The 26,825-nt window shown below is 50.0% G+C and overlaps 10 protein-coding genes across 10 annotated transcripts; 8 read left to right on the forward strand and 2 right to left on the reverse strand.

The window, feature by feature from the left end:
* Positions 1 to 762: 762 nt before the first annotated feature.
* Positions 763 to 1,182, reverse strand: COX16 (Cytochrome oxidase assembly; the record flags this gene model as incomplete). The annotated part of the gene is made up of 1 exon (XM_064846209.1): positions 763 to 1,182. One exon carries the CDS (start codon positions 1,180 to 1,182, stop codon positions 763 to 765), a length of 420 nt encoding a protein of 139 aa, XP_064706434.1.
* Positions 1,183 to 1,738: 556 nt separating this feature from the next.
* Positions 1,739 to 5,242, forward strand: LTR84_002601 (uncharacterized protein; the record flags this gene model as incomplete). Its single annotated transcript, XM_064846210.1, has 1 exon — positions 1,739 to 5,242. One exon carries the CDS (start codon positions 1,739 to 1,741, stop codon positions 5,240 to 5,242), a length of 3,504 nt encoding a protein of 1,167 aa, XP_064706435.1.
* Positions 5,243 to 6,172: 930 nt separating this feature from the next.
* On the forward strand, positions 6,173 to 9,299 carry LTR84_002602 (uncharacterized protein; the record flags this gene model as incomplete). Its single annotated transcript, XM_064846211.1, has 3 exons — positions 6,173 to 7,678; positions 7,725 to 7,878; positions 7,927 to 9,299. The coding sequence occupies 3 exons, from the start codon at positions 6,173 to 6,175 to the stop codon at positions 9,297 to 9,299; spliced, it is 3,033 nt and encodes a 1,010-aa protein (XP_064706436.1).
* A 1,223-nt stretch (positions 9,300 to 10,522) lies between these two features.
* LTR84_002603 (uncharacterized protein) lies at positions 10,523 to 11,620 on the forward strand (the record flags this gene model as incomplete). Its single annotated transcript, XM_064846212.1, has 1 exon — positions 10,523 to 11,620. One exon carries the CDS (start codon positions 10,523 to 10,525, stop codon positions 11,618 to 11,620), a length of 1,098 nt encoding a protein of 365 aa, XP_064706437.1.
* Positions 11,621 to 13,774: 2,154 nt separating this feature from the next.
* LTR84_002604 (uncharacterized protein) lies at positions 13,775 to 15,140 on the forward strand (the record flags this gene model as incomplete). Its single annotated transcript, XM_064846213.1, has 2 exons — positions 13,775 to 14,056; positions 14,103 to 15,140. 2 exons carry the CDS (start codon positions 13,775 to 13,777, stop codon positions 15,138 to 15,140), a joined length of 1,320 nt encoding a protein of 439 aa, XP_064706438.1.
* Positions 15,141 to 16,039: 899 nt separating this feature from the next.
* On the forward strand, positions 16,040 to 17,472 carry LTR84_002605 (uncharacterized protein; the record flags this gene model as incomplete). Its single annotated transcript, XM_064846214.1, has 2 exons — positions 16,040 to 16,698; positions 16,743 to 17,472. 2 exons carry the CDS (start codon positions 16,040 to 16,042, stop codon positions 17,470 to 17,472), a joined length of 1,389 nt encoding a protein of 462 aa, XP_064706439.1.
* Positions 17,473 to 19,121: 1,649 nt separating this feature from the next.
* Positions 19,122 to 20,233, forward strand: LTR84_002606 (uncharacterized protein; the record flags this gene model as incomplete). Its single annotated transcript, XM_064846215.1, has 3 exons — positions 19,122 to 19,697; positions 19,764 to 20,105; positions 20,159 to 20,233. 3 exons carry the CDS (start codon positions 19,122 to 19,124, stop codon positions 20,231 to 20,233), a joined length of 993 nt encoding a protein of 330 aa, XP_064706440.1.
* A 1,021-nt stretch (positions 20,234 to 21,254) lies between these two features.
* On the reverse strand, positions 21,255 to 22,140 carry LTR84_002607 (uncharacterized protein; the record flags this gene model as incomplete). Its single annotated transcript, XM_064846216.1, has 2 exons — positions 21,255 to 22,039; positions 22,131 to 22,140. The coding sequence occupies 2 exons, from the start codon at positions 22,138 to 22,140 to the stop codon at positions 21,255 to 21,257; spliced, it is 795 nt and encodes a 264-aa protein (XP_064706441.1).
* An 891-nt stretch (positions 22,141 to 23,031) lies between these two features.
* Positions 23,032 to 23,814, forward strand: LTR84_002608 (uncharacterized protein; the record flags this gene model as incomplete). The annotated part of the gene is made up of 1 exon (XM_064846217.1): positions 23,032 to 23,814. One exon carries the CDS (start codon positions 23,032 to 23,034, stop codon positions 23,812 to 23,814), a length of 783 nt encoding a protein of 260 aa, XP_064706442.1.
* A 636-nt stretch (positions 23,815 to 24,450) lies between these two features.
* On the forward strand, positions 24,451 to 26,216 carry LTR84_002609 (uncharacterized protein; the record flags this gene model as incomplete). The annotated part of the gene is made up of 2 exons (XM_064846218.1): positions 24,451 to 25,656; positions 25,710 to 26,216. 2 exons carry the CDS (start codon positions 24,451 to 24,453, stop codon positions 26,214 to 26,216), a joined length of 1,713 nt encoding a protein of 570 aa, XP_064706443.1.
* Between the last annotated feature and the right edge of the window lie 609 nt (positions 26,217 to 26,825).

Here is a 26,825-nt window from a genome sequence, read left to right on the forward strand (position 1 = left end):
TTCCAACTTCAAGCAAGGAAATTCTTGTTCGCGTTGTAATCCACCTGCATTTATCAAAACGTCATTCCCCTTCTGCTCCAGGCAGCACGAGGCGCCTATCGACTCGGCTAGACCATGGGTTTGACACATATCAGTGCATGAGCCCCGAGCAAAAGATCAATGTAGACTCCACTACTTATTTCCATCTGACCATTTCTGGAACAAGTGTGTCCCTTTTCTTGTCGAGTTTGGGGAGTATATCCAACAATTTGGTGCCCATGTCCAACTTCACCTGCTTTCCCAAGAACCACGAGACTTCAAAGAATGGAGCGATACGAGTCTAGCGGCAGGCAAAGGCAGTTCCCAAGAACCCCACCATTTCAACTCCTCCGGCGGATCGTCAATAATAATCCGCGCCGAACTCGTATTCGTCAATGGTTCTCTTCAGTCTTCTCACCGCTTTTTGCCTCGTACCTCGCAACCTGTTTCATGAAATTCAAAGCCATGCTAGAGCCTAGAGCCCTTATTTGTGGTCATTGGCTGGTGGCATCTGTGTTAGGTAAACGGCTCGGCTGCCGGGAAGTCTCGGCTGCACCTCCTCATGTCGGTTCTCAGGGTTCATCGAGACTTGTAGGTCACGTGTTTTGATATGTTGCTGTCGATGCGCCACAAGGCATCATCTTAATACATTACAAGAACCCCTCGTAGCCTTGCCGGCGGGTAAAGTTTAGGCATCCCCATGTTGTGTGTATAGTACAAGTAGCCGTGGGCATCACCGTTGCCTCATAGCCTACCATCAGGCTCGTCCTTGAATCTCTCGACACGTTTTTGTTCCCAACTGTCAAGATCTTTGGCCATCAATCTGTAGTATTCGTCTCGTTCAGATGTACCTCCTTTTGTCAGGGTTCTCCTGCGTGGGTTGTACGTGAGACCTCCCTGACCATCAGCACCACCCTTTAGTCCCAGCTGCATGGCATCCTGCGCAGAAACTTGCTTGTGTTTCCGATCGTGTGCTTCGTATCTCAAGGCTGTAGCCGGTGTCAAGAGGAATGAGGCCGCGACCATGAGGGAGATGAAAGGTAAGCCGAAGAAGAGGAACGGTCGAGTGGCAACCTGACGACGATAGTAGGTTGCAATCCGGTCGCCCAGGGTATTTGCCTGCTCTCGAGGGTTTCGAAATGGTCTGGACTGAAATATAGGCATCGCTGTAGCTTTCTGAGGTAGATTGGAAAGAGGTTTCCTCAAGCTACAGCACCACCTGCAATCGAATTTGAATGCCTCAGATGTCTCTTGTTCATCCTTCGATCACGAATCATGATCTGGCGGCATTGATTTTCCGGGTTTTTTGTAGGGTGCAGCATTAAGATGAGAAATGCTGTACTGTGCTCCGCATTAGTGCTGTCTGCCAGGAACTTCAATCCACGATCGTTCTGGGAAACTTAATAGCTAAGGGAATTTTGAGCAACATTTTTCGGCTCCATATCGATATGGGCTGCTGTATCTACCTGGTCTTCAATCACTACCTGGGTACAGGTCTGGGTTTGAGTCCTTTGAGCACTTCTGAGAATATAAAGCAGGCGCGTGATCTGAGACCACACGGTGGACCCCAATCACGTGATTTCAAGGCGGCATTGCAATCGTCTCCATCGGGCTTAGACTCCATCAACAACGCGATCTAAAAAGTTGTAAACGCGGAGACCGCAAGACAAGCGTCAGTGCCAGCAGGATCGTTTACCAGACCTTATCACCATCGTACAAGATGTCGTTTTTCGGTCAGAATCCGGCTGGCCAAGCAGCACCAAGTGGTGGTGGTCTCTTCGGAGGTCTCAATCTCAATACTGGTTCTGATCCTCAGGCGAAACGAAAGTCCATCTTCGATGCATCAACATCACAATCAGCCTCCCTAGCAACTGGCCAGCCAGCTTCTCAACCTTCACTATTCGGTGGGCTCAACACTGCGACATCAGCACCGGCGCCTGCAAGTGGTGGTCTGTTCAATCTGGGTGCTCCTCCTAAGACAAGTGCTCCATCATTTTCCTTCGGCAATCCCACGACTGCAGCAACTACTGCACCGTCCTCTACCGGCTTATTTGGTGCTGCACCGGCCGCTCCCAGCGCAGGACTTTTCGGAACCCCCAACAATGCCCCAGCCTCACAGGGAACTTCCTCGCTGTTTGGTGCTCCTTCTGCGCAGCCCGCAGCAAATCCAACGGCATTCGGCACAACAAGTACGCAGCAACCTCCCACGACAGGTGCGTTTGGTCAAGCAGCGTCCCGCCCTTCCGAGTCTGGTTTACCACAGAATAGAGATGCAGGGTACTTTAGCAGCCTGTTGGAAAGACAGAAGAAAAAGCCCCGTCTAAAAACAGATAACAATGGAGGGAGTGGACAACTCTCGGGGCTTAACATGGACCTAGGAGATCTCGCGAGAAGGGCGCAAGAACTCAGGACTCGGGGTTCGAAACCTGGAGAGTCTCTCAATGACAGTCGAGCACACTATCTCTTAGCCGGATCCGGGGTTGCTCCAGGTCAAGCATACAGAGACTTTCAAGCGGTCGGCGGCGATGAGACAAACGCAGCTTCGAGGGCACAAGCACAGACCTATGCCGAAGAATCAAGTGCATACCTCAGAGATCTACGAGTCAAAGGCCGTGAAGCGTTGTTACGGGAAAGCATGACCCGTGTCTATCGAGAGGTCGACAGCTTTATTGAAGAAAGCCTGGGTGTGGACTTTGAAGAACAAAAAATCAGAATCATGGAACATTTCGGTCTGATTCCGCCAGATGAGGGTCCAGAGTCAGGGGACAATGGAAAGGCTGGAGGAGCTTTTGGGAGATCAACCAGACGAGCAAGAGACGAAGCAGGCAAATCTTCCCAAGGCCCAAGGAGCGTCTTTGGCCGCTCTGCGATTGACAAGTCGATGATTGGTACTCCGAGTTCCGTCGCCGGCACGTCATCTTTCTTTAAGGACGAAGGTGGCTTGTCGGCAAACCCTAACGTTCCCCGGGGTCAAAGTCTTCGTGGTCTGCGAGAAAAAGAGAAAGCTTTCTTGACTAAAATCGACGATCTCAACCGAGCTAGGTTATCGGGACAGGCATTTCCTGTGCTGCAAGTATTTGAAGACGTCGAAGAACGAAATGTTGGTGACAGTCCGAAACAGATTGTGGAAGCATATCGAGCATTGAGAGAGATCACCAAAGAAGATTCACAAGCAGTCAAGGAACGACAGTATACAGATGCGTACTTGGACGAAGCTAACAACTCTGCCAAAACCTTCCACCTTAGCAAGCAAATCTTAGAAGGATCACGAACTTACCTCGAGAAAGCTGCTTGGCGTGACATGAAATCCCAAATCGAAAAGAATGCAAGAGAAGCAGCACTGGGTGGACAGCCGACCATTATCAACACCGTTCGTGCTTATATTCGCCTCAGAGCAGCCAGGCGAGACTTGGCGCCAGATAATGTCGAGCTGTCACGAGCAGGTGAGAATGGGGATTACTGCTGGGTTCTCATCTTCTACTTGCTCAGATGTGGCTTTGTGAAAGAGGCCAACGAGTATGTCGACAATGATGCCGCATTCCAGTCAACGGACAAAAAGTTCGTCGCATACTTGACAACTTATGCAAACAGCCCAGACCGACGCCTTACCCGCAAGTTACAAGAGATGATTGATGGCGAGTATCAACAAAGACAAAAACACAGCCAGAAAAACGCAGTCGACCCATATCGAATGGCCTGCTACAAGATTATTGGTCGGTGCGACCTCTCTCAGAAGACACTGGACACGATCCATCAAAGCGTAGAAGATTTCCTGTGGCTTCAATTTGCATTGGCTCGCGAGGCCGACAGATTTGAGGAGATCTCAGGAGAGCTCTACGGCTTGGAGCAAATCCGTGAAACTTTTGTCGAGATTGGACAGAAGCATTTCCAAAAGAGTCAAGTCGCAGATTCAACCGGGTATGGGACATATTTCCTGTTGCAGATACTAGGAGGAATGTTTGAGCAGGCTGTCGAGTATTTACACAGCTTCAATGCTGTCAGCGCGGTTCATGTTGCCATATCACTCGCCTACTATGGTCTACTTCGTGTGTCGGACTTTACGGTGGCAGGTAACGAGCTCAGTAGGTCAACTGAATCCTGTGGTCAGATCAACACTAACCAGTGCACAGTGACATACTCAACGACACAACAGCCCCTTCTCAACTTTGTACCCTTACTAGCCTACTATACGGGTGCGTTCCGGACGGCAATGCCTGTTGCGGCTGTCGACTATCTGACTTTGATCTGCCTCAATTCGGACCTCAAACCAGCCAGTCTGGGAATGGTTCATACAAATGCGTGTCACGAGTGCTTACGTGAGCTTTGTTTGGAAACCCGTGAATTCGCCAAACTCCTCGGCGATATCAGAACCGACGGAGAACGAATACCTGGAGCGATTGAAGAGCGGGCGAAGCTCATCAATCTCGACAGTCGAGACAAGTTTCTCCGGTCAATCACCAAGCAATCAGCCGCTACTGCTGATCAAAGAGGACAAATCGCCGACGCAGTATTGTTGTACCATCTTTGTGAGGATTATGATGATGTTGTAAGTGTACTCAACAGAGCACTTGCAGATGCAGTCACCCTTGATCTGGGAGAGTCTCCCATGCAATTGCAGCCACTCAAACCTCGTCGTCAAGATGGGAAGAGCGATTCATCGATCAGTACTCAAGGAGATGGTCCTCAATCGTCACTGTCATTGACCCAGTCAACCTCATCCCCCGTGGAACTGGCCCGAAACATGATCTCGCTCTACAATAAAAACGCAGCATATGTGAACAAGATTTCACCTACCAACCGTGAGACCTGTCGAGTGCTTCTCAAGCTTGTCTCAGCAAGAGCTCACCTTGAATCCAAGCCGCCCCGATTTATGACCGCACTTGAGGAATTGAACGACCTTGATATTCTTCCCTTGGCGGCCAATGGATCGATTCCAGTGATTCGGTCTCTCGCTACCAAGTTTGGCAGTTTGTCCCAACTACTTGCTCGATGTATTGGAGTGAGTGTGGTCTGGGCGGTGCGGGCAATCGGGGGTGAACGAGACAACATTGTACGAAATGGTAGATGGGAGTCGGGATATGGTGGTGATGCGGACGGGACGAAAGATCAGTTGGCTGATATGGCGAAGGACTTGATGGTTTTTGCCGGACTGGTCAAATATAAGTTGCCAGGGCGTGTGTATGATATGTTGACACGTGCTGGGGGCGACGTTGGCGGCTTTTAGTTGGCCAACAATACCGGTCACTCAAAGAGCGCATATTGGGATATGTTCACGGGGCCACAGATGGTCAACAGGCTCATGTTGTTGGTCTGCATGGACATTGAATGGAAAACTTTTTCAGTGAGGTTGAAAAGGTGCTCATTGGTGTTGGTCGAGCATGATGTGGCAAAGCTTGGCCGACATCGGGAGTACACCGACCACTAAACAGTACCCACAGTTGACATGGAGTCAAGCTGGGCACGATGTTGGGTAGACACGGGATGGATCAAAATAAGCATAGCGGTCAGTGATTGACAGGTTGGTAATGGCAACAAAAGGAGAATCGTGCAACCGATCAGGTGCTCTTCATGACAGCTCACAACTCGAGGTTGATCAGAACGGGATGACTTCTGCGACACCCCGCCACTCGATTACTGGGAAGCGGAATTACACAACAGCGATGGACCCAAGCGAGGAAGCACAGCATTTCCACACGACCTAAATTATGTACCTACTTTTGCGCCTAAGCCCGGGTTCAACTGCGAAGCCCAGAGATCCTGCGTCAATGGTGCTTGTGAATACCTCGTAGTGGACATCCGTTAGGCGTTGATAGTTATTCATCCCACCCTTTTCCCAGGGTCCTGGGCGCCCCTCCGACAATCTTATCAATCTAATCAACTAACCCAGGCTAGTCGCCCTTGGACTTTTAGGTTTGACTGTGTCACACGTCCGCCTACCTCTGCCCGCCCACCCACCATCTCATCTACGCCCCCAAATCTTGCCCATTCATCACTCTTGTTTGCCCTGGCTTCCCTCCTGTCTGTGCCTAATTTTCTCTGTGACGCATCATTCAAACCACCTCCGTTATCCACTCTACGAGGTAGCCAGTCTTGTCTGATCCCATGATAGCATACCTGTACCTGCTACCACTAATTATCCCTACCCAGTCATGCTATGATACCAGGGTCGCCTCAGAGTCAGGCTCAGTCTAAGGCTCAGTCTCAGTCTCGGACTACATCCCACTCCCACACTACTGCCTCCGCCGACTTGGAGCTGTCCTCTCTTGCTCGCTCCTCGACTACTTCTATTGCAGACCAAGATGCTGCCTCCCCCATCTCATACGAGGCCCAGATCACCCAGGGAGGCCCCTTGCAGGATCGCGACCAACACCACGACCAACACCATCTCTCAGCCGCCCCGCCGGTAACACCTCCTCTGACAGACCAAGAACCTCGCGGCGTCCTCTCCCAGCTCTGGCACGCCGTCATGTCTCGTAACCCACTGTTGATTCGCTCCTCTCCGGCCCTAGGCACTGGCTCATATGGTGCTGTTCCTGTCATGACCTCGCCATCGGAGGACGAGGCAAGTTCGGACGACGAAAACAATCGCAAGTTCAGGCGAGGGGCAAATGGCAAACAATGGGGAAAGAGGAGACAGTCTGCCCATGGAACGTCAGATGATCATGGCCCCTTCTCAGATCCACGACATAGACACAGAAGCACGGAATGGCTACGGAAACGATCGTCGTCAATTACAAGTGAAGTCGGCATGGGGTCAGATGCTAAGGCTTCCTTTGCAGTCAACCCCGCGATCGCGGAGCACAAGGCTGAGTCTTCGAATGCCAGCACACGCACCGGAAGTGGCTCTGACGCCGAAAATGAATATATCCCAACCGCAGAAGATCCCCCAGACAATTCTCCTTATCCTGAGGTACGAGCATCTGTCCCGGCGACGGACAATACCTCTTTATCTATAAATACCCCACGAATGTGGACTCTTTCCTTGATTTTCGCCATAGGTGGTTCCGCCACGAATTTATTCTTTTCTCTGCGATACCCTAGCGTGGCAATTACTCCAGTTATTGCACTTGTACTCGTCCATCCTCTGGGAAAGTTATGGGACCTGCTACTCAAGAGGAGTCACGACCAGGAACTGGACTTTGTGGATGGTTCGCTACAAAAGGATGCTCCTCAATATGCTTGGACTACACGCAAACAACGACTACGACTGTGGCTTGCTCAGGGCCATTGGAACGAGAAAGAGCATGCTTGTGTCTACATTAGCAGCAATGTCTCGTTTGGCTTTGCTTTTGCGACCGATGTCATCGTTGAGCAGCACAAGTTTTACAAACAAGAGGTGCCAATCCTATACCAGCTTCTTCTGACCATTTCAACCCAGATCCTTGGCTATGCATTTGCAGGTCTGACCAGGCGCTACCTGGTACGACCAGCGGCGATGATTTGGCCCGGAACTCTAATGTCAACAGCCATGTTCACAACGATGCACAAAAATGAAAACAAGATAGCCAATGGATGGACAATATCACGCTACAAGTTTTTCATTTATGTTTGGGCAGCTGCTTTCCTCTGGTACTTTCTGCCAGGCCTTCTCATGCCTGCATTGAGCTACTTCAACGTGATTACTTGGTTTGCGCCCAAGAATGTCGTGGTGTCGAACCTGGTAAGTTCTGGCCCTTGCTAAAATCGACTTGTACTGACCAGATCAGTTTGGCGTTGCATCGGGGCTAGGACTCTTCCCAATCACCTTTGACTGGGCTCAAATTGCATACATTGGATCACCATTGCTTACTCCTTGGTGGGCAGCGGCAAATGTCATTGGCGGCCTGGTGCTGGTGATGTGGATTGCTGCCCCTATCCTATGTGAGCGGATTCATGCACCACGGTAGCGATATTGCTAACCATTTCTAGACTATAAGAATGTCCTTTTTTCGGGGTATTTGCCTATTCTTTCCGCGGCAGTCTTTGACAACCAGGGCAAACCTTACGATGTCAGCAAAATCCTAACACCAGAATTCCTATTCGATCAAACCGCGTACGAGAATTATTCCAAGGTTTACCTACCTATTACATATGTCTTGTCGTATGGTGTCCAATTCGCGGCACTCTCAGCGTTAATCACTCATACCACTTGTTGGCATGGCAAAGATATCTGGCGCCAGTCAAAACAAGCGTTTAGCGAGAAGCAGGGACTTTCCACGGCAGGATATCAATCGATACCAACCTCCGACGGTGACCACAATTTGAGCAGGATGGATAGTCAGACTATTCGAGCAAGTGGCGAAGATGTGCATCATCGCCTGATGAAGCGTTACCAAGACGTTCCCATGCTGTGGTATCTCTTTACTTTTATCTCCATGCTGGCTGTCGGAATCTTTGTTGTGGAGTACTATCCAGTCTATCTACCATGGTATGGTTTATTGCTGGCACTTGGTATTACCACAGTGCTCTTCATTCCCGTGGGAATCGTCATGGCGATCACCAATCAACATAGCAGCTTATACCTGATATGCCAGTTGATTTGTGGTGTCATCTTTCCCGGAAGACCCGTGGCAAATATGGTCTTCGTAACCTATTGCTACATCAGTTCGGCCCAAGGTATAAAGTTTTCCTCTGACTTGAAACTTGGCCACTACATGAAGATACCTCCCAAATTGCTTTTCAAGGTCCAAATGGTTGCCACTTTGGTTTCAAGTCTGGTTCAAATTGGTGTGCTCAACTGGATGTTTGTCAACATACCAGGCATTTGCACACCCTCAGCCATCAACGGCTTCAATTGCCCCATTGCGAGGGTACATTTCAACGGCAGCATTCTTTGGGGCGTCGTTGGTCCGCAGCGGTTTTTCGGGCCAGGAGCATTATATAGACCATTGGTATGGGCGTTCTTGATTGGGTTTATTGCGCCCATTATTGTTTGGGCACTGGGAAGGAAGAATAAGAAGAGTATATGGAGGAAAGTCAGCTTTCCTGTTCTGTTCGGCAGCCTAAGTTGGATCCCTCCTGCCACAGGTCTCAATTTCTCGATTTGGGGTGTGGTGTGTTTTGCATTCAATGGAGTGATGCGGAGAAGAGCTTCAGCGTGGTGGGGCAAATACACCATGACCATGTCTGCTGCGCTGGATTCAGGTCTCGCCTTTGCACTAGTCGTGGTGTTTTTCGGATTCATCTATCCAGGATTCATGGACAACTTCAAGTGGTGGGGCACCGAAATTTACAAGCAGGGATGTGACTGGCAGGCCTGTCCTTGGATCAGCCTCAAACCTGGCGAGAAATTCGGAGAGTGAGAATGACACAGATTGGTGGTAAACACCTATGAGCAAGATGACATACGAACGAAGACCATTATGAGGTCGTTGATGAACAGTACTGAACACAGGAGACGCCACAACCCCTCATTACTTTTCCTTTCCACACGTGTAACTCTAAATGTTCAGTCCCAAGTCCATGGCAATCTAATCTCATCTTTAAGTTGCATGAAAAAACGGCCCGCTTATGCCTCGTGCCGAAGATAATTCACGGGTACTGCCTTGCGTTCCCGAAACCTTGAATCTAGCGCTATATAACGTGCCTGAAATCTTGCCTTTCCCTGGTCCGGTCGGTACCCGCTCGATGTTTGCTACTTAAATTTTTCCAATACAAGGATCTCCCCGTGAGGTTTGACCATGCACCCAGTCGGTATGACAGCACATGTCTCTGTCGCTGGAGTTGTGGCTTCCCCTGCCTGGGAGGAGGGAGCCAGGGAGACCCAATGCTCCGGGGGGTTTTTCGTTCTTGTCCTTCAACGTCCTATCTATCGGGGTAGGTACATCGGCGGTAGGCAGACCGTGGCAGTTGTAAATTTGCATAGTACCTGAGAAATGTTCGCACACGGCGGCAGTCATGCAGTAGCATAGCAGTCCCGTATATTCACACGTCCAGCAGGCGGTGCGTCGTCTGCCTCCAAACTCTGCCTGCTCTTTTGGTTCTGTCTTTGAACTTTTTCCTTTCTCTTGTACACTCCCCTCTATCCCCTCACCTTGAAAAATGTCTCACTCAACTTGAACTGTCTTTTCGTTTCAAGATCTGCAACAAACGAGCAGCCTGTTTTTTCCTCCCCGGGAAGGGAGAACCTCCTCAGCTTCGCCGCTCAGTCGCTTCAGCTCTCCCTTGGTCTTTCGCTCAGTCACGAAGTCACTAGTCGTTCGGGTATCTACCCGGTCGCTGCTCAATCACCTAAGGTTTACCTCTCACCTAAGCCTTTACTCATCTACCCATCTACCTATCCACTTACCTACTCGTCTCCTCAACTCCTTGTCTACCTCAACCCTCGCTCACCTTATTGTATACCAATAACAACTTCAGCTACACAGAATTGATGCAGAGTCTGAGCTTGATTGGCTTCCCCCTTGATTTTCTCCTTCAACATATCTCACGGCTTGCAAAAGCATCTTTCTCGTCAAAATCTTCCTTGCCAACACCCTCTTTGATTGGCTATGACGGCCGGTTTGAAATCAACTGTATCTACATCATGGACAATCACCGAAGCCTTGAAGATGATATGGCTCGTGCGAAACTGAAAATTCGCAGGCTTGAGGCAGAGCTCACTGTGGAAAACATCAAATTGCAAGAACTAGAATTGAAAGAGAAGCAGCTGGCGCAGTCTCCCGAGAACCCTGGCTCTCCTCGGATTGAAATTGATCTCACGGTCAAGGAGGAGCGTGAGGCGATCGATCTTCCAGATACTATTGAAGCGACAGAGAATCTTACCGCTCGACGAGCTAGTAAGAGACCTGCCAGGGACTCTGCCCCGGACGAGGACCCGAGACCAAACATCCAGAGCGATCAAGCTCAAGCTTTAAATCATCTCAACGATCATTTGCCGTCAAACCACGTCGCTCCGTCGCAAGCCGGGGGTGGTCCCTCTCGCACTACGACCGATACATCTCGGGGCAAAGCCTACACCGAAGCTCGCCTATTCAGAGATTCTTCTCACAAAGGGAAGCCGTGCAAGCAATGGACAAGACCAAACTGGTGGGCCGCAATTGGAGCTCGGTTGACCACTGACAGCACAAAGTTGCACGAGACGATAATTAATTGCAAAGAGAGTCACCCAGCCAAATGGACTCCATTGGAGTTTCTGCAACGTGCGAGCTACGAGAGCATCTTGCGACAAGCAGGATTGTGTGGTTATGCCGTGACCTCTGAGATCAAGATTACTCCACTGGACCTCCGACGTGCCAACGAAAAGTCGCGACGCTACGAGGAAAAAGACGAGTGGTCAAACACCCCCCAATTCCGGCGTGTCCTGAAGAACGAGAGACTCAGAGATATTGGAGGTCTGTACTGGCGCGAGGAAGAGTTGTCCGACAATTATGAGGAACACCTGAGAAGCCATGGCCTGCCCGATATCTCAAATATTCGCCATCATGCAAGTGTCTCGGCTTCTTATACACCTGCAAGAGTCACGCAGAAGCGGCGACGTGTCTCTTTCGCTGAGGACCAAGCTGATGGTGCAGAGGTTTCCGACGACATGAACCGCAGATCAAAGAGAAAACGTCAACAAATCGATTTCAATCTGGACTTTTCGGATTTCGAGGAGTCTCCAGATACAGTTCACGATGACTGAGTCCTATCAACTTGTGACGGCAGTCGATAGGAAGTGCGCCGTGGAATGAATTGAGACGCGCTCAATCCAACAAGGTGCCCTCTCCGGATCCCAGGTGGATCTCAGGGAGGGCTTCCGTGGTACAAACTCAACTTCGGCCAATCACTACACGTGCTGCGAGTTTTAATCTACGTGCATTTTTCACCAGAGCCTGAGGGAGAGAAACACTGCCTTGTGATTCTGGTTTGTTCGTCTTGAATGTGAAGGTCAGGCGTCAAATTCGTGGTTGACTGATGATACGGAAACAATGTGGCTAGAGGTACAGAGCATAAGACCGTAGGGACTCAATGTTAAATCTGAACGATTTTAGTAGCCTTGCTTGTAGTTTTCTTTCACCGCGTCGTCGACACGGCTTGTACGAGTACATCTACAGATGGTATCGTGCGGGTCGGGGCGGGGCCGGACCTGTACCGGAGTTGCTAGTGTTAGACTGCTCTTTAGGTTCCACTACACTTCTCACCTTCGACACGACGAGCCTGGAATTTACTGACGCCGTGACAGTGTGGAGAGAGAATCTCGGAGGAAGTATGACTGGCAATGGAGTGACGGCTTCGAACCCAGTCTTCTTTCGTACCATCATTGGACTTACAACCCCGTAATCTCACATCACTGCCCTGATACGCCGAGCCGGATGTGTGAAGTTCTTCAAGCGGATGCTAAGAAGAGCCTTTTGCAGGCGGTCGATAAAACAAAAAGTGTGCGCCACCGGAAAGCCGCTCACTAGTCTTCGGGTGGAGCTGCAGCCATACGTCCGCCAACCATGCAGAGAAAATTCAGCAGATCCACACCCGCTGGCTCGAGGCTAATCAGGTACTTGAGAAGAGAAGAGCTGCGACATCCAGACAGACACCGGGATACCTAGCACTCTTGGGAGGCCTGCTCTGGCTTGGACACCGCTTATCCCTCCAGAGCATCTCGTGTCTTAGAGCAGAATTCAGAAGACAGGTAGCATGAAGAAAAGCGGTTCCGCATCCAGCACAAGGCCTCAGCCCTGTTGGGGAACCGTTTCAGGGTAGGGGCAATGAGAGTCTTTGCGTTCAGCCGAAGCGTGTTCATACTTGTTCCAACTAACACAACACAATTGTCTGCAGGTTATTTCCCCGTGGTTACCTATCCTACTAACAATCCCTCTGAGAAGAAGCCCACGATGGGAAAATGACAGGTCAGTTTCGGAGCTCTGAGGAATTCTACAGTGTTCTCATCTTACATCAAGACCAACACCCTTCTGCCTCTTGCGGGATTGTGAGTCTGGGGCCTGGTTTTGCCAAATCCTGGTGATGCATCACAAATTTCGCAAATGAGACATTCCGGCGGGCAGGCAATGCTTCCCCGGTTGGGATTCGAATGTTTCGGAAAGTCGACTCCTGGATCCCCGGCCAAGCTAAACGCTGCTTTTTCAAAGAGACATCAATAGACCTGCAAGCCATGGCACTTGTTGCGTGAGGCTTTCAGGTTACTGGGGGATTGACGCCCTAGGTGGGTGATAAATCGGCCCTCGGGGGGTGATCAGGGGGTCCCTCAGGCCTCGACACAGGCATGGTCCCTTGCCAAGCAACCGACTTTCCTGCCTTTTTTTCGCTCTCGTCTTGCTTTCCTGGGTCTTTGGTCTCTGCCCTTGACTTGGAAAAGAATCTCATGGCTAATACTGTAGAACAATATCGACTACTGATAATGCTATACCAGGAAGGCACTACTCGTTCACGATCGTGGTGAATAGGCAAGGACCGTCGTATTTACTTCGCTAATTGCGCATGGGTGTAACAAACTAAATGCAGACTAAAATAAGACACGCAGGGGGAAGTCATGAGCAATACGAGAGACGGCCCTGATCTGACGCATCTCCTGTCGCGCTTCACTCCTATTGTCCGTCGCTGTTGCTTGTTTCCTCGGCCCTGTTCCCTATTTAAACCACCGACCTGTGCAGTTACCTCCTCTTCCTTTGCCTTCTTAGCACTCTTATCTTCCTGTACCTCCTTATCAAGCTCCTAACCTCAGGTTTTGGGTGGACGAGCATATCGCCCAGTTGATCGTGTAAACGATTCTCAACTTTGGAGCTTGCTTTAGCCATACCATTTACCAACCAAATCAATGCCTTCCAAAAGAAATCATTCCATAATGGACCCTGCCGCAGACGACCTTGAGTCCATCCAGGAGGCTGAGACTCGGTTGAACTTCGAGGAGAGGGAGATCGACCTCGACAGACGCTCTCTTCAACTTGAGAGGGATAGGGAGGAGCTGAGAAAAAAACAAGAGAGAGACGCCATGAAGAAGGATGGAGCTCGTGCTACTCCGGTATCACAGCACCCTATGGAAGCCACAGATTCTAATAGCCGGGAAAATTCAACCGTGACGGTGATACCATCCTCCCCACAAGCTACGACAAACCCGGATACAAACGTGAGTCAAATTCACCATTGAAAGATCCATAGGCTTACTGACATAGATTTCAGACCCGTCCGCTGGAGGTAGAGTCGTTGGGAACGGCAATCCCGAGGACGAACCCCGCCCAGCGCTATTCGAATCTGATCGACCTGGACTAGTCAGTGGCTCGTTGAGAATCCCCCCCTCTCCTCTAGTTCCCTGCACTGGAAGCAGATCATCATATCCCGGAATTGTCAATAGGACAATCCGCAATTCTGAGAATCATGATACGCCAACAGATGTCGGGACTGAATCTAACTCAACCAAGGAAGCTACAGCAAGGGAGAAGCGTAGACGCAAGCTTTACAAGCCCCATAATTATGTTGACAATAAGTATGAGATATTCACGGTCCCAATATGGTGGGAAGTGGTGGCAGAACCATTCTTCGATAATTACACGAGCCTGATCGATATGCTCGTGAAATGCAAGGCGAAAGGTCCCGCTGCGGATTGGAGTCCTCTGGAGTTTCTACAGAGAGCCAATTTCATCTCGATTTTTCGACAAGCAGGTCTAGCTGGAACCAAGTCGAACTTAAATCCCAGAATCACCACAGCCGATGTTAAAGACGCAGCAGAGCATCCAGAGCTGTATGACAACAAAGACGAATTGTGTGCAGATCCTGAGTTTCAGCGTGTTTTAAGAGAGGGAAAGCTCGAGGAAGTTGGTGGTCTCTATTGGCCAAGGGGTGAAGTGCCGCTCAACTTCGCTGAGCTCAACAAGAATGGTGGCCGGCCCGGGACTGTGAATGGAACTCCTTCCAACATCCAAAATGCAGGAGCCCCCAACGTGCATCAGTTCCCAGAGGCAACAAGATATCAAGTGCCGAGAGTGAGCGAGGAACGAGATGAGAGAAGCCCTGACTTCACACCTGGGCACTCGAGACCCGAGACGACGAACCACCTAGATGAATCGAGATTCGATTACGGAGGCTCAAGCTCTCGGCCACAGCGACCCAGCTGGAGTGCCGTAAACCCGTCTAACGAGCGCAAGCGTCAACGGGTTGCCTACAACGACCGAAGATGGGGCGAGGAGGAGTATATAATCGAAGCTTACCATTGAAGCCGGCATTCCAAAGTATTATTGTCAAGGGCTATTGAACTTGGTGTCATCCTCGGTTTCGAACCCAAAGATGAGATGGCCTAAGTACTTCAATTCAATGGGGAAGAGGCCTGTGTGTCGGTATCGAAGGAACAGTCTCTGAGTTCCAGACCAGAGCTTCTCCTCCCAGTCATCAGATAGAGATTAATACCTTTTACTACAGAACACATCATCTCGTGCAAGGTCATTCGTGCGTACCCGTGGGGAAGGATGGAAAACCACCCACCTGTTTGCAAGGCATCTTGACCTGTATAGTAGCTGGCTAAAAAAAATCGACGATTCTGTGCAAGATGTCCTGGAACAAGGCTTGTACGGCGGCTACCACGGCCTTATGCTCCAGCGAGCACTAAGTGCTCGCAGATATGTCGGGTTAATTATCCCACGAGCTTTCTGAGTATGTAAGTAAGACAAAGGAGAGACAATACCGGGGCTGTGAAATAACGGGTATGGGCAGTGTCGATACGTGAAATTATTCTAGTTTGATATGTCGTGCGTTGCCGTGGAGTGCAGTGTTTGCTCTCTTTATCTCTTCCACCGTAAAGCTGCGCTTCCCTTCTCTTCCATTGATTTCCCATTCTCATCTTATTCTCTCATGATTGTTGAACTTTATCTGCTTCGTATCTACTCACGCATCCTCCAATTCAACGCTGGGTGGACGCCAACTAGAAATACCCTGATCCTCCGCCTTCTGAGAGCTTTTCCTGCTGAGATGGCCCATTGAACGAGACTGACGAGACCAATCCATTGCCTGACCTTCATTCCCTCAGAATATCTGTCATCTCCCTGTCGCTGAGCTGGATTGTTCTTCTTCTTCCACAACGCACGATAGCCTGGGTCAAATTCTCACAACTACCTCATCCATGGATGACCTTGAGAGCCTAGAATTGGACGAGCGCATGTTGAAACTTAAAAAGCGACAACTCGAACTTGATTTCGAAGAACTGGAATTGAGGAAAAGACGAGCCATTCTTCGAGTTGGAGGTGGACCTCAAGCTTTCATTGCTCCTCGACAGCCATCTGAGGAACCTAGTGCCGGAGAAACTGCGATCACTACGATACTGGCACTGAATCAGAAATTCCCGGAACTTGAAACTAATCGCCTTTCATCTCATGGTGAGGAGTCACCTAAAGCGACAGATTTCGTGAATCCCATCGCTCGTGCGGCCACGAACAAAGCTGCAGGCAAGAGGCCTGAGAAGGATGCAGCTCAATATGACACTCTGAACCCCAACGTCCAGACAGACCAACCGCAACAGCCATCTCATTTGTATCAGCCTTCTTCTTCAACTCCTGTCATTGCAGAGACGCCCTCAGATGCCGCTACTATGATCGATATGCGGCCCCAGGCTTCCAACGTAAGCGCTCTCACAAGCACTGACTTCAATACATCCCTCACGTCGCGAGCTGCTGGTAGCATGGGTCAACTCACCGAAGCAAAGTCAAAGGCTTACCGGAAGGGAAAACTCTTCAAGTCATACACATACTTGGAAAAATATTACGCCGCGTGGACCTACCAAGAGTGGTGGGAGAAAATTGGTGAGCGCCTCGTGGTTGACAGCACAGTCTACTCGACGACCTCCTCAAGTGTAGAGCAAGCCATCCTGAAGATTGGACGCCTCTCGAGTTTCTAAAGAGAGCAAGTTTTGTCTCGATTCTACGCCAGGCAGGACTATGTGATACGAAGCGCGCCGTTGTTCGAAAGATCGCCTCTCGAGATCTCAACTTCGCGAATGAACACCCTGCTATCTATACTGAGAGGGGTTATTGGTCCCGATTTCCAGAATTTCAGCAAGTCCTAGATGAACAGAAGCTTGTCGAAAAAGAAGGGCTCTATTGGCAGCTGGAGGAAATGCCTGACAATTACGATGAGCTGATGAAGACCTCTGGTGTGCCTGGTCGCGCAGATAGTCTTCGTCGCTTGAGAAACGAGCTTCCAACTACGAGCATGTCTTACAATCGCAGCACACCATCAGGTCCTCCATCAGTCAATTTTGATCTTAATGGAGCCCAAGTCTCATCTTCTGGCATGGCTAGACCGTTTGGTGCGCTACATCAAACGCAATCCAAAGACTTAAGTGAGCAGCCCACGGATCAGTCAAAGCGCGCTCCATTTGAGCCAAGAGGTGATTTGAGGACTGTGTTCACCAGTCATGGCAACGGGTCACAGAATACGAACTATCTCCCAGCAGACTCAAACGAAAGGGCGCTGCCGATGCTTCGGAAGCGCCCACGACGTTCCTTGGTTGAGAGTGAAGATTCTGACTATGAAGAGCAGGATGGTACCAACGAATAGGTGGACGACGTGATATTGCCAGCTGTGCTCCACAGGAAGTCCTGGATGAAGTGTCGGCTATGAAGCTCAAAGATCTCTGGACCTTACGAGCTTTGTACACGAAAAACACCCTTTTGCAGGGCGTCAAAAGTTGGAAAGAGGGATTGCTTCATTTTGGTGATAAGACGCAGAGAGTCCTTGATCACATTGAGAACAAGGGTGTTACAGTCCCCAAAAAAGGGTCCACGAGTTGACTTGAAAAAGATTGGTTTCCGCGATGGACGCAGCATCGCATTTTGCTTGACAAGCGTGAATGCCCGTTGCTGATCAGAGTGCCAGTTACGTTCAAGTTGAATTTATCTATTGAGAATGAATAGAATAAGCGCCTACAGAGACCATGAAGGTCAGAAAAGGGTTACTAGTAGACATTTCAGAAAGCTGACTCAATCTCATCCCTCCTAAAACATGATTCCGTGCCGTGCGCCTGGTTCTTCCTTGCTGTCAGTGCGGGACCTGAACCGTTTGGTGGACAAGTGACCTATGTTACGGTTCATAGTGTTTAGCTTTGCAAGCACGTCGAGAATTTTACTCCTGGGATATTGGTGGATGATGCTCTATTTCGCACTTTTGGGCTCTGTATGATATCGTATATGTTTGTTGGTTTTATGATACTGTTAGCAATTGTCAGTACATAATCGGATAGCTGGGTATCGGGGCATGTAATATCAGGTCGGTGGTGAGCATGCCCCGGGAACTTAACACGAGCTGCTCGCGTGCTGAAATTTGAAGAATGGTCCGCCGTCCGAGAACTACTACTTTCTTTCTCCTATCTTGACTGTATACATCAGAGAGGTATGAAGGAAAGCTGGGAGGAGGCGAGACTGCTTGTAGACAGTATGGTGGTGATTTTCTTGATGTGCCTTTGGCTCGCTTGCAGCGGAAGTCGTCACCTGGCCTTTCACCGCGACGAGGCACGTATGGCGACTTCATCAGCCGCCGTTCTGTACGGGACATGAGTAACCGACCTCACCACCTCTGAGAGGATGTTTTACAATATCCAATACAACTGCCTACATCAAAGCTCAACTCGACTTCTCAATACAGCCCAATCAATACTCTTCCGTATTTCGGCCGAACTCGTCCAGGAGAATGGACTCCTGAAAGACACAATTGGTCCTTAACTTCGGGGTATCAAGCAGTACGATGCCTTGGAAACCAGAAACATGGTCAATTACGTCTATCGATGTACGATGGCGACTTTTACGTGCTGGTTAATAATTATTGCCTGGTCCAGCCTCCAACATTAGCGCCATCTACTTATCCAATAGCAGGCAGATTAGATCCAAAATGGGGCAACCACTTCAATATCAAACAACACGGATAGTTTGGTTCCCCAGACGGAAGGCCGAATCCCGCCGAGTCCGACCTATGATGCGACTATGGGCTGTTCGATCTTGATGGCCACATACATCCCATATTGGATAGTGGCCGAGAACGAGAACTCAATTTGAGAGAATATATTAGCTAGAGAAAGAAATGCATTGCAATTGAGACCCACCAATGCCTGTGATATAAGAAGCACCAAAGCGCACAAAAGCAAGGCCAAATATCTAAGAAGACCAAGAGCCAACAATTCCCAACCATAAGCCGAAAAGTTAACTTCTGCCAACATGGCATCCAAGCTCATCGTCGTCATAGGAGCCACAGGCAATCAAGGGGGCTCAGTTGTCACCACATTCCTGAACGAGCCGGGTTGGAAGGTTCGAGGTATCAGCAGGAATGCCTCGAGTCCAGCATCTGAGAAGTTAAAGGATAAGGGGGTCGAAGTCGTCCAAGCCCACCTCGACGACACCTCAAGCCTGGTTGCGGCATTTGAAGGGGCATCCGCCGTTTTCAGTGTCACAGACTTTTGGACATTGTATTCCAACCCGGAGCTACAGAAGAAAGTGAAACCCGGGCAGGGTCAGAATGAAAGAACTTACGAGCACGAACTTCAGCACGGAAAGAACGTGTTTGATGCTGCTAGCCAAACAGCAGGGTTGGAGAGATTGATCTTTTCACATCTGTCTGATGCCACCAAGTGGTCCAAGGGCAAGTACAAGCAGATCTATCATTTCGACAGCAAAGCACACGCGGTGGAATATGCGAAGGCAAAGTATCCTGATCTATGGGAAAAGACAAGTCTATTGACACTCGGTTACTTTTTGTCAAACTTCCTGGACTCCCCGTTCTTGATCCCCAGAAAGGTATCTACCCTTTCGACCTCCGTCTTCGACAAACCATGGCTCATCGTGTCGTTAACGCATCAATAGGATGAAACCGGCACCTATGTGGTAGCCACAAAGTTCGAGACAGATGTAAAATTCCCGCACGTCGCGGCCGAGGAAGACAGCGGCCCATTCACCAAGGCTCTTCTGGCGTGTCCACCGGGCAAGAATCTGATAGCATATAGGGCATGGTTGACAATGGACGAATTTCTTGGAATCTGGAGTAAAGCTTTGAATGTCAAGGCCAAAGCGGTCCACTTGCCGTATGACACTGTCACAGAAGGGCTGCCTGAAGAATTGGACAGGGAGTTCACAGAGATGGCACAATATTCTGCTGAGTTCGGTTATGAAGGACGAGAGGACCCTTCAGTGGTTCACCCCAAAGATGTAAGTTCTTGACTCTTGTCATATAGGGGACGCTCTGAGTGACATTTCCCAAGTTGGAAACTCTGGCGAAACTTGATACTGTCGAGGCATGGATTAAGAAGCAAGATTGGTCCAAGGTCTTGTCTTAAAAGTCTGAAATACTTGTCGATCTGAATGATGAACTTGGCAGCCTCCTCAATGCCGTATGTGGAGAGTGTCGGGACTTTCATGCTGGAGAGATCCCGCGGTTCAAGAGTCCTAAATTGTAACCAGAGAAACGTCAAGGGGGCGACTGTACGTAGGAACCCATCATCACATATTCTAGAGCTTATCTGTGATGAGAAGAAGATTGCTCTTGCGCCTCCAGCATCTTGATGTACCTCGCTACAATGTCATAAGAATACTTTCCGCAAAGCCAACATAAACATGGACTTACCAGAGACCATCCAACGTCTATTTAACTTCCTCAATACATCCATCATCATGCCTAAGGCGTCCTCCGCACTCGGATCATCTCCCAATCGCTCGTACCATGCGAATTTCCCCATAGCTTGAAAGATGCTATGAATGACGAACGGGCTAAGAGAATCAATATTCGTTGCGAGCAAATGCCGTACCTCCGACGCCTGAACGAATATGGATTTTGTCATTTCTGTCACTCCATGTTGGGAAATTCGCTGCATATCCGTCGTTTCTCTCAACTCAGTTTGGCCAAATCGAGCGTTCAAAGCTTCATTGCAGGCGTATAAATCGTACAAGGTGATACGGGCAGTGTAGATCAAAGCCCGGGCGTTGATAGAAAGACGTGGAGCTTTTGCCTCATCGATAGATGCTTCCAGCTCAAGGAGGTCTTGGTGGAGTTGCACCGCTTCTGATAACTGTACATTCATTTCAAGACCTCGTTTGTCTATGTGTCGGATTACTCTTCCGAGCATATACGATGCTCGACACAGGTTCGCGAATCTGCTGTATTTGGGGTCTGCGGAGGCATATGAGCCGACGACTGCACCAGCCGGCCCCATAACACCTTGGTTCCAACTTTCATCGTCACTAGGGAGTTGCTCATCGAGAGCAGGGTCCGGGCAAGCTAGTCCAAGGCCAGTTGTACCTACGTGGACATACCTGAGGCGGTCAGCCGAAAGTGACGACAGGTGCAGCCAAGGCCATTTCTTACCGATCCAGGATCAAGATGGCCCACCACGTTCGCCGTTGCTCCTCACGCTGCATCCAGGTCTCAGGAGCCCCGTATAGTTGTTTGGCTTGCTTCCTGTCATGCAAACCCATTACCATACCCAGCCTCGCTGCAGTGCAAACACTCAGGTATCCGACCGGGTGGACACCATGCGCAATCTCATAAAGAGCGATGAGCACCGCAGCTTGGAGCAAATGCATAGACAGCAAACACGAGTCCTGGACCACGTGAAAGAACTGTTTGACGGTGTAGTAGAGGGGTGTCTGACACAGATTGTACATAACAGGGTAGCACACCAGTCTCATACAGGTGAACAGTAGCGCCAGACCAACGTCGGGCTTTCGGTAGAGTTCCGGCGTCTCCTGGTCCAATCGCTTCATGTCAATCATGGGAAACCAGCTATGGATCCGGTTGAAGTACTGCTCACGGATGCATTCCCTTTCGTCAGACGATTCAAGCAATTCCAGTATCGGCTTCGGAATGGCCATTCCGGTGTCGAGCGCATTTAGCGGAGGGGCCTTGAAGGTGGCCGTGGGATTGAGAAGAAATTCTGCTAGAATCTGTGTCCGTGCCAGGGTTGGTGGGTTGGGGAATATCCCGTCTGTGATGGGGACGCTCGTCAGAGAAGTCGCAAAGTCGACCGAGCCGCCTCGCTGAATCCGTACGTCTCGTTCGCATTCGAGTTGTTGAATCCGCTGGAGAAGAGAATCGGTATCGTACGTCTTGTTGTCTTGCAGGTTTGAAGGGTAGCCGCATGCTTTGCCTAAGCGGATGCACTGTGTTGCAATCAATCAGAAAGATCTATCGTGGTTGTACTGATCGAGACCCAGATAGATTTGGTTGCAATGACGTACCAAGGAACATGACGGCAGCTCACGGGTGCACTTTCTTTTTAGCCGCCTGCAACATCACATTCAGTAAATCAATGTGTCGACGATGCTAAGATTGTCATCGATGAGCGTACCTGCAGGCTCGACACGCCTGTGGGGCCTGGTCGCCTGGTGCCATGTCTTTATCAATTCGATATCAATCATCTATACATGAATCCGGAATCTTTCTAGAAGAGTTGTCACCATGGGCCAAGAGACATCGGTGGCAGCTAGATTCACCCTCACTCATAAGGACTAACGCTAAATTGGCTGATGTGGTTTTGTTAGCCTCCAAGTGCACAGTTCTAGGTTTGTTTGTCCGCCGTGTCGGACGATTCAAAAGAATTAGAATACTTGGCAATGAGCAGTGTGAGGTAAGTACCTTCTGTCATTACTCAAGTAAACTGACAGAAGCGGTTGAGGCGGCCGGTTTGACGATACCTACATCTTGGGGTGAGCTACGCGGACGTTGTTGAGCGTGCCTCACTTCAGAATAGTTATGGTACTTCCGCGAGACTGAAGGAGAACTCACAATAATACAAGGGGTTGGCAACCTTGTCTCGGATAGCTCAAGGCTTGAGTGACCAGAAGGTAGGGAATACGGGGTTAACTAGTGACTCGTGATAAGGGCTACCCACTACATACCCAGTTAGGTGGTTAACTAGTTGGGTAGTTATCAAGTACGAAGTAACTATCTTATGTAGTTAGTTGGTTAGTTAACTTAGTAGGACCGAAGGGACCTCGGGACACGCCCCTGGCGGCTGGCTGAGAAGCTTGTCTGGGCGGGCGTTAAACACGGTGTGTCCCAATATGAGGTCCCCTTCAACCATTCTTAACACCAATTTCGATTTGTCACCCTCTAAGCGCCGCTCTCGACTTCATCGCGATGGCAAAAATCCTGATCACAGGTTCCTCTGATGGGCTTGGCTCGCTCTCTGCCCGCGCACTCATAAAGCAAGGCCATTCTGTTGTCATCCATGCACGGAATGAACAGCGGGCGAAAGATGCGCAACAAGCATGTTCTGGAGCTGAGGCATGCTTGGTAGCCGACCTGGCCGACATTTCCCAGACCCAACGGCTTGCAGCAGAAGCAAATGCTCTAGGTAGCTTCGATGCTGTTGTCCACAATGCTGGGCTCTACACGGGACCTTATCGAAGGACAAAGGAAGGTTGGCCCAGTATTGTTGCTGTCAACACTGTCAGTCCTTATATTCTTTCTTGTCTTCTGAACCCACGACCGAAAAGGCTGGTTTTTGTCTCGTCGGGCCTCCACAATGGCGGGGACGCATCTTGCGAGGATCTCACCTGGTCTAAGCGCGGAGAGACCGAGTTTCGGGAGCATCAGGCATACGCAGATACCAAACTACACAACATACTATTAGCGAAGGCTATAGCACGCAGATGGCCACATGTACAGAGCAACTCCCTGGACCCAGGTTGGGTGCCAACCAAGATGGGCGGTTCCTCAGCTAGTGGTGATATCAATGCAGCTGTGGACACATATGTTATGCTCGCCCAAGGCAATGGGACTTCGAAAGGTGTTACTGGCAAGTACTGGTTCAGGTGTAGAGAGACTTCACCGAAGAAGGCCGCTGAGGATGAAGCCGTGCAGCAGAAACTGTTGAAAGAACTTGAAGTCATCACGGGGTTGCAATTGCCTCATGAATGAGTTCTAGCGGGGGACGACTTTGATAGTGCGATCCATCTCCAAGGCGATCTGGCCACAAGAAAGGCATTGTGCAAGACCTATCTACCGTACCTGGCTCATCCACTCGTTAGGGGGGGGGAATTTAGGCGTTAGGAGGCCGCTCTCCTAACCAGAGACGCAGATCCGCAGCAGCTTTTGACGAGGCCTCCATCAATGCACATTCCTTGGGGTTTCTCGAATCTCAAATTCGCGTAGTACCTCAAGTTATTGAAGTAGTAACACTAATGATAGGCTATCTCGAACTGCTAGCTCAAACGGCATGGAATTCAGCGTATTCTCTTCCCTTTGGTGACGTTGATTCTTGGGGGCTTAGGCCTCCCAAGAGTTGAACCAACGATGACTCCGCGTCAAATACAAATCAAGCCACCTTAGGTAAGACAGCTGCGGTTTGCTGCATGAATGTTGTATCAGCCTAGCGCTTATTTACATGTGGAAATCCAGGGAAGGTAAGTGTTGACCATTTCCTTGATGGATTGTCACTGCCTTCGAGTCCTAAAGTGTTTGACCTTGGGGCTGTTTCTCACGAAGTTTCCTGCTGTCAAGCCGCCAACCTGTGCGGACACCCGCGATTGAGCACAGTCCACTCTGAATTTTATCATGTTGTTTCTCGACATCGCCGCTTGTTCGTGCATAGCATACGTCATCTGGACGATTTTTCGACTTCAGCATAATTATGTCAAAGCAAAGAAGATCGGACTCCCAATAATCTTCTCGCCGGTCAACGTCTTTGGGCCTCTGTGGCTCACGACAAAAGGCTTCCTCGGGTCCACGCTCGAAAAACTCCCTTTTGGTTTAGGAGAATGGGTTGCTCGCACTGAAGTTGGCTGGACTTACCACCACAAGTTTCAAATACATGCCGAACATGGAGAAGCGTTCATCATCGTGTCCCCCGCCGAGAACGAGATAGTGCTTGCCGAGCCAAATGCGGCTGAAGAAGTCATGCGAAGACGGAACGACTTCATCAAGAATCCTGCTGTGTATGGCATGCTGGACGTCTTTGGACCCAATCTTGACACGGTCAATGGTAAAGTCTGGGACCGACATCGAAAGATCACGGTGCCACCCTTCAATGAGAAGAATAGTGCTTTGGTGTGGAGAGAGTCTGGAAACCAGGCCGAGCAGTTACTACAAACATGGTGCGAAAAGGTCGAAGTAAGGAGTACGCAGCCTGATATTTTTGCTGTGGCACTCAACGTGTTGTGTGAAGCCGGCTTTGGGGTGCACAGTAAATTCGTCGATGAGCCAAACTTCTCTAGAAGCGAAGAATCTGACCAGCATTTGGGTTACCGCGAATGTCTGCGCTTGCTGCTCTCCAACTTTATCCAGCTCGTCATCTTGAATGCGGTTCAAAAGTCCGCTCTTCCCACCAAATGGCTGCTCTGGGGAAGAATGAAAAAAATTGCAATTGCGCGTGACCAATTCCTCGGATATATGACCAATCTTCTCGCAATAGAGCAGAGAGCATTCGATCAGGGAGACATGGACAGGCACAATCTGATGAGTGCTTTGGTCAGGGCCCAAGGTCAATCCCAGGAGTCGGACTCCGTCCGTAAGAACACTCCCAACACCGCCTCAGGGGGACTCTCAGATGGAGAAGTCTACGGCAACCTATTCATCTACAGCCTGGCGGGACATGACACAACTGCTGGGGCTCTGCACTTTGCAATTGTGCTACTGGCAGTGAACCCCGAGTTACAGGATTGGGTTGGCGAGGAAATCGACGCAGTCCGAAATGCCGATCCATCCGGCCTCTGCTTCTATGAAGAGACTTTTCCAAAACTGGTGAGATGTCTAGCATTGATGGTGAGCAGCGTCCACAGGGATACTTGAATGGCAGACTACTAACCTGGAGACAGTACGAGACCGCTCGACTCCACGGACCCGTCGTAATGATGCCACGCTACGTAGACAGCTCGCCACAGAGACTCCAAATTCATGGCCGCGAGCACATTATCCCACCACACACAACCAGAACCCTCAATTTCGTCGCCCTGCACACTCATCCAGAGCACTGGGGACCCGACCCTCTTTCCTTCCGCCCCAGCCGCTGGATCGTTCCCGACGAGAACGCAGAATCAGGCGGCACGTGCTTCCTCGAGCCTACACCAGGCTCATACGTCCCGTGGAACTCTGGACCGCGAGTGTGTCCCGGGCGCAAATTCTCACAGGTCGAATTCGTGCGCGTGGTCTACGGGCTCTTTGCAGGCGGGACACGAGTACAGCTGGTTCGAGAGCCCGGCGAGAGCTTGTCGGACGCCAGGGACCGAGCGCTGCGTATCGTGAACGAGGCCAAGGTCGAGGTCACGCTGAAGATGGTGGATGCGTACAGAATTGGTCTGAAGTGGGTCAAGGGCCAGTCATGACTCATGAGTACGTGGCGCACGACACGAGTATCCTGTTCCGTCGAGCGACCGGTGTTACACGGCAGCACGCTCTACTTAGCCACACAACGATATCCTCTTGGCCTGGAGTATACCTGGTCATGTTCGACTCAAACGATCGTATAGAATTAGATATGTGACTGTCCGATCCTCAATGAGTGCCACAGGAACGAACGTATACAGAAAATCGGCACAGAGCGGCACACGAGTTTTTAGCTTGAATGTATGCGATCAGCATTTCAGAGCATTATGTGCATCAATCTTTACTAAACTAACATGTACATAGATGACCGGTGTAGGCTGAGTTTGATCAGCGGCAAATGGGTGTCTTGCGCCGGTCGATGATGTTCGTCTGTAACGATTGGTCGGGTTCTGCCATTCGATTTTCCCATATTTACTTTTTCCATATCCATATCCATAACCGGACCCAAGCCCCTTTTTCATTCCATTCCGTTCCCTGAGGTTTCAGGTTGGTATCGTCGATCGTTTAATCATGAACACATATGCATCACTAAAAGGTTTAACAACAAAAAGCAAAGAATAGTCATCGTTCTCGGGCATCGTAATCATTGATTGACGTGATAGAGAGTG

The sequence above is a fragment of the Exophiala bonariae genome (assembly GCF_035927105.1).
Source record: "Exophiala bonariae strain CCFEE 5792 chromosome Unknown scaffold_13, whole genome shotgun sequence".
Taxonomy (NCBI): Eukaryota; Fungi; Ascomycota; class Eurotiomycetes; order Chaetothyriales; family Herpotrichiellaceae; genus Exophiala; species Exophiala bonariae.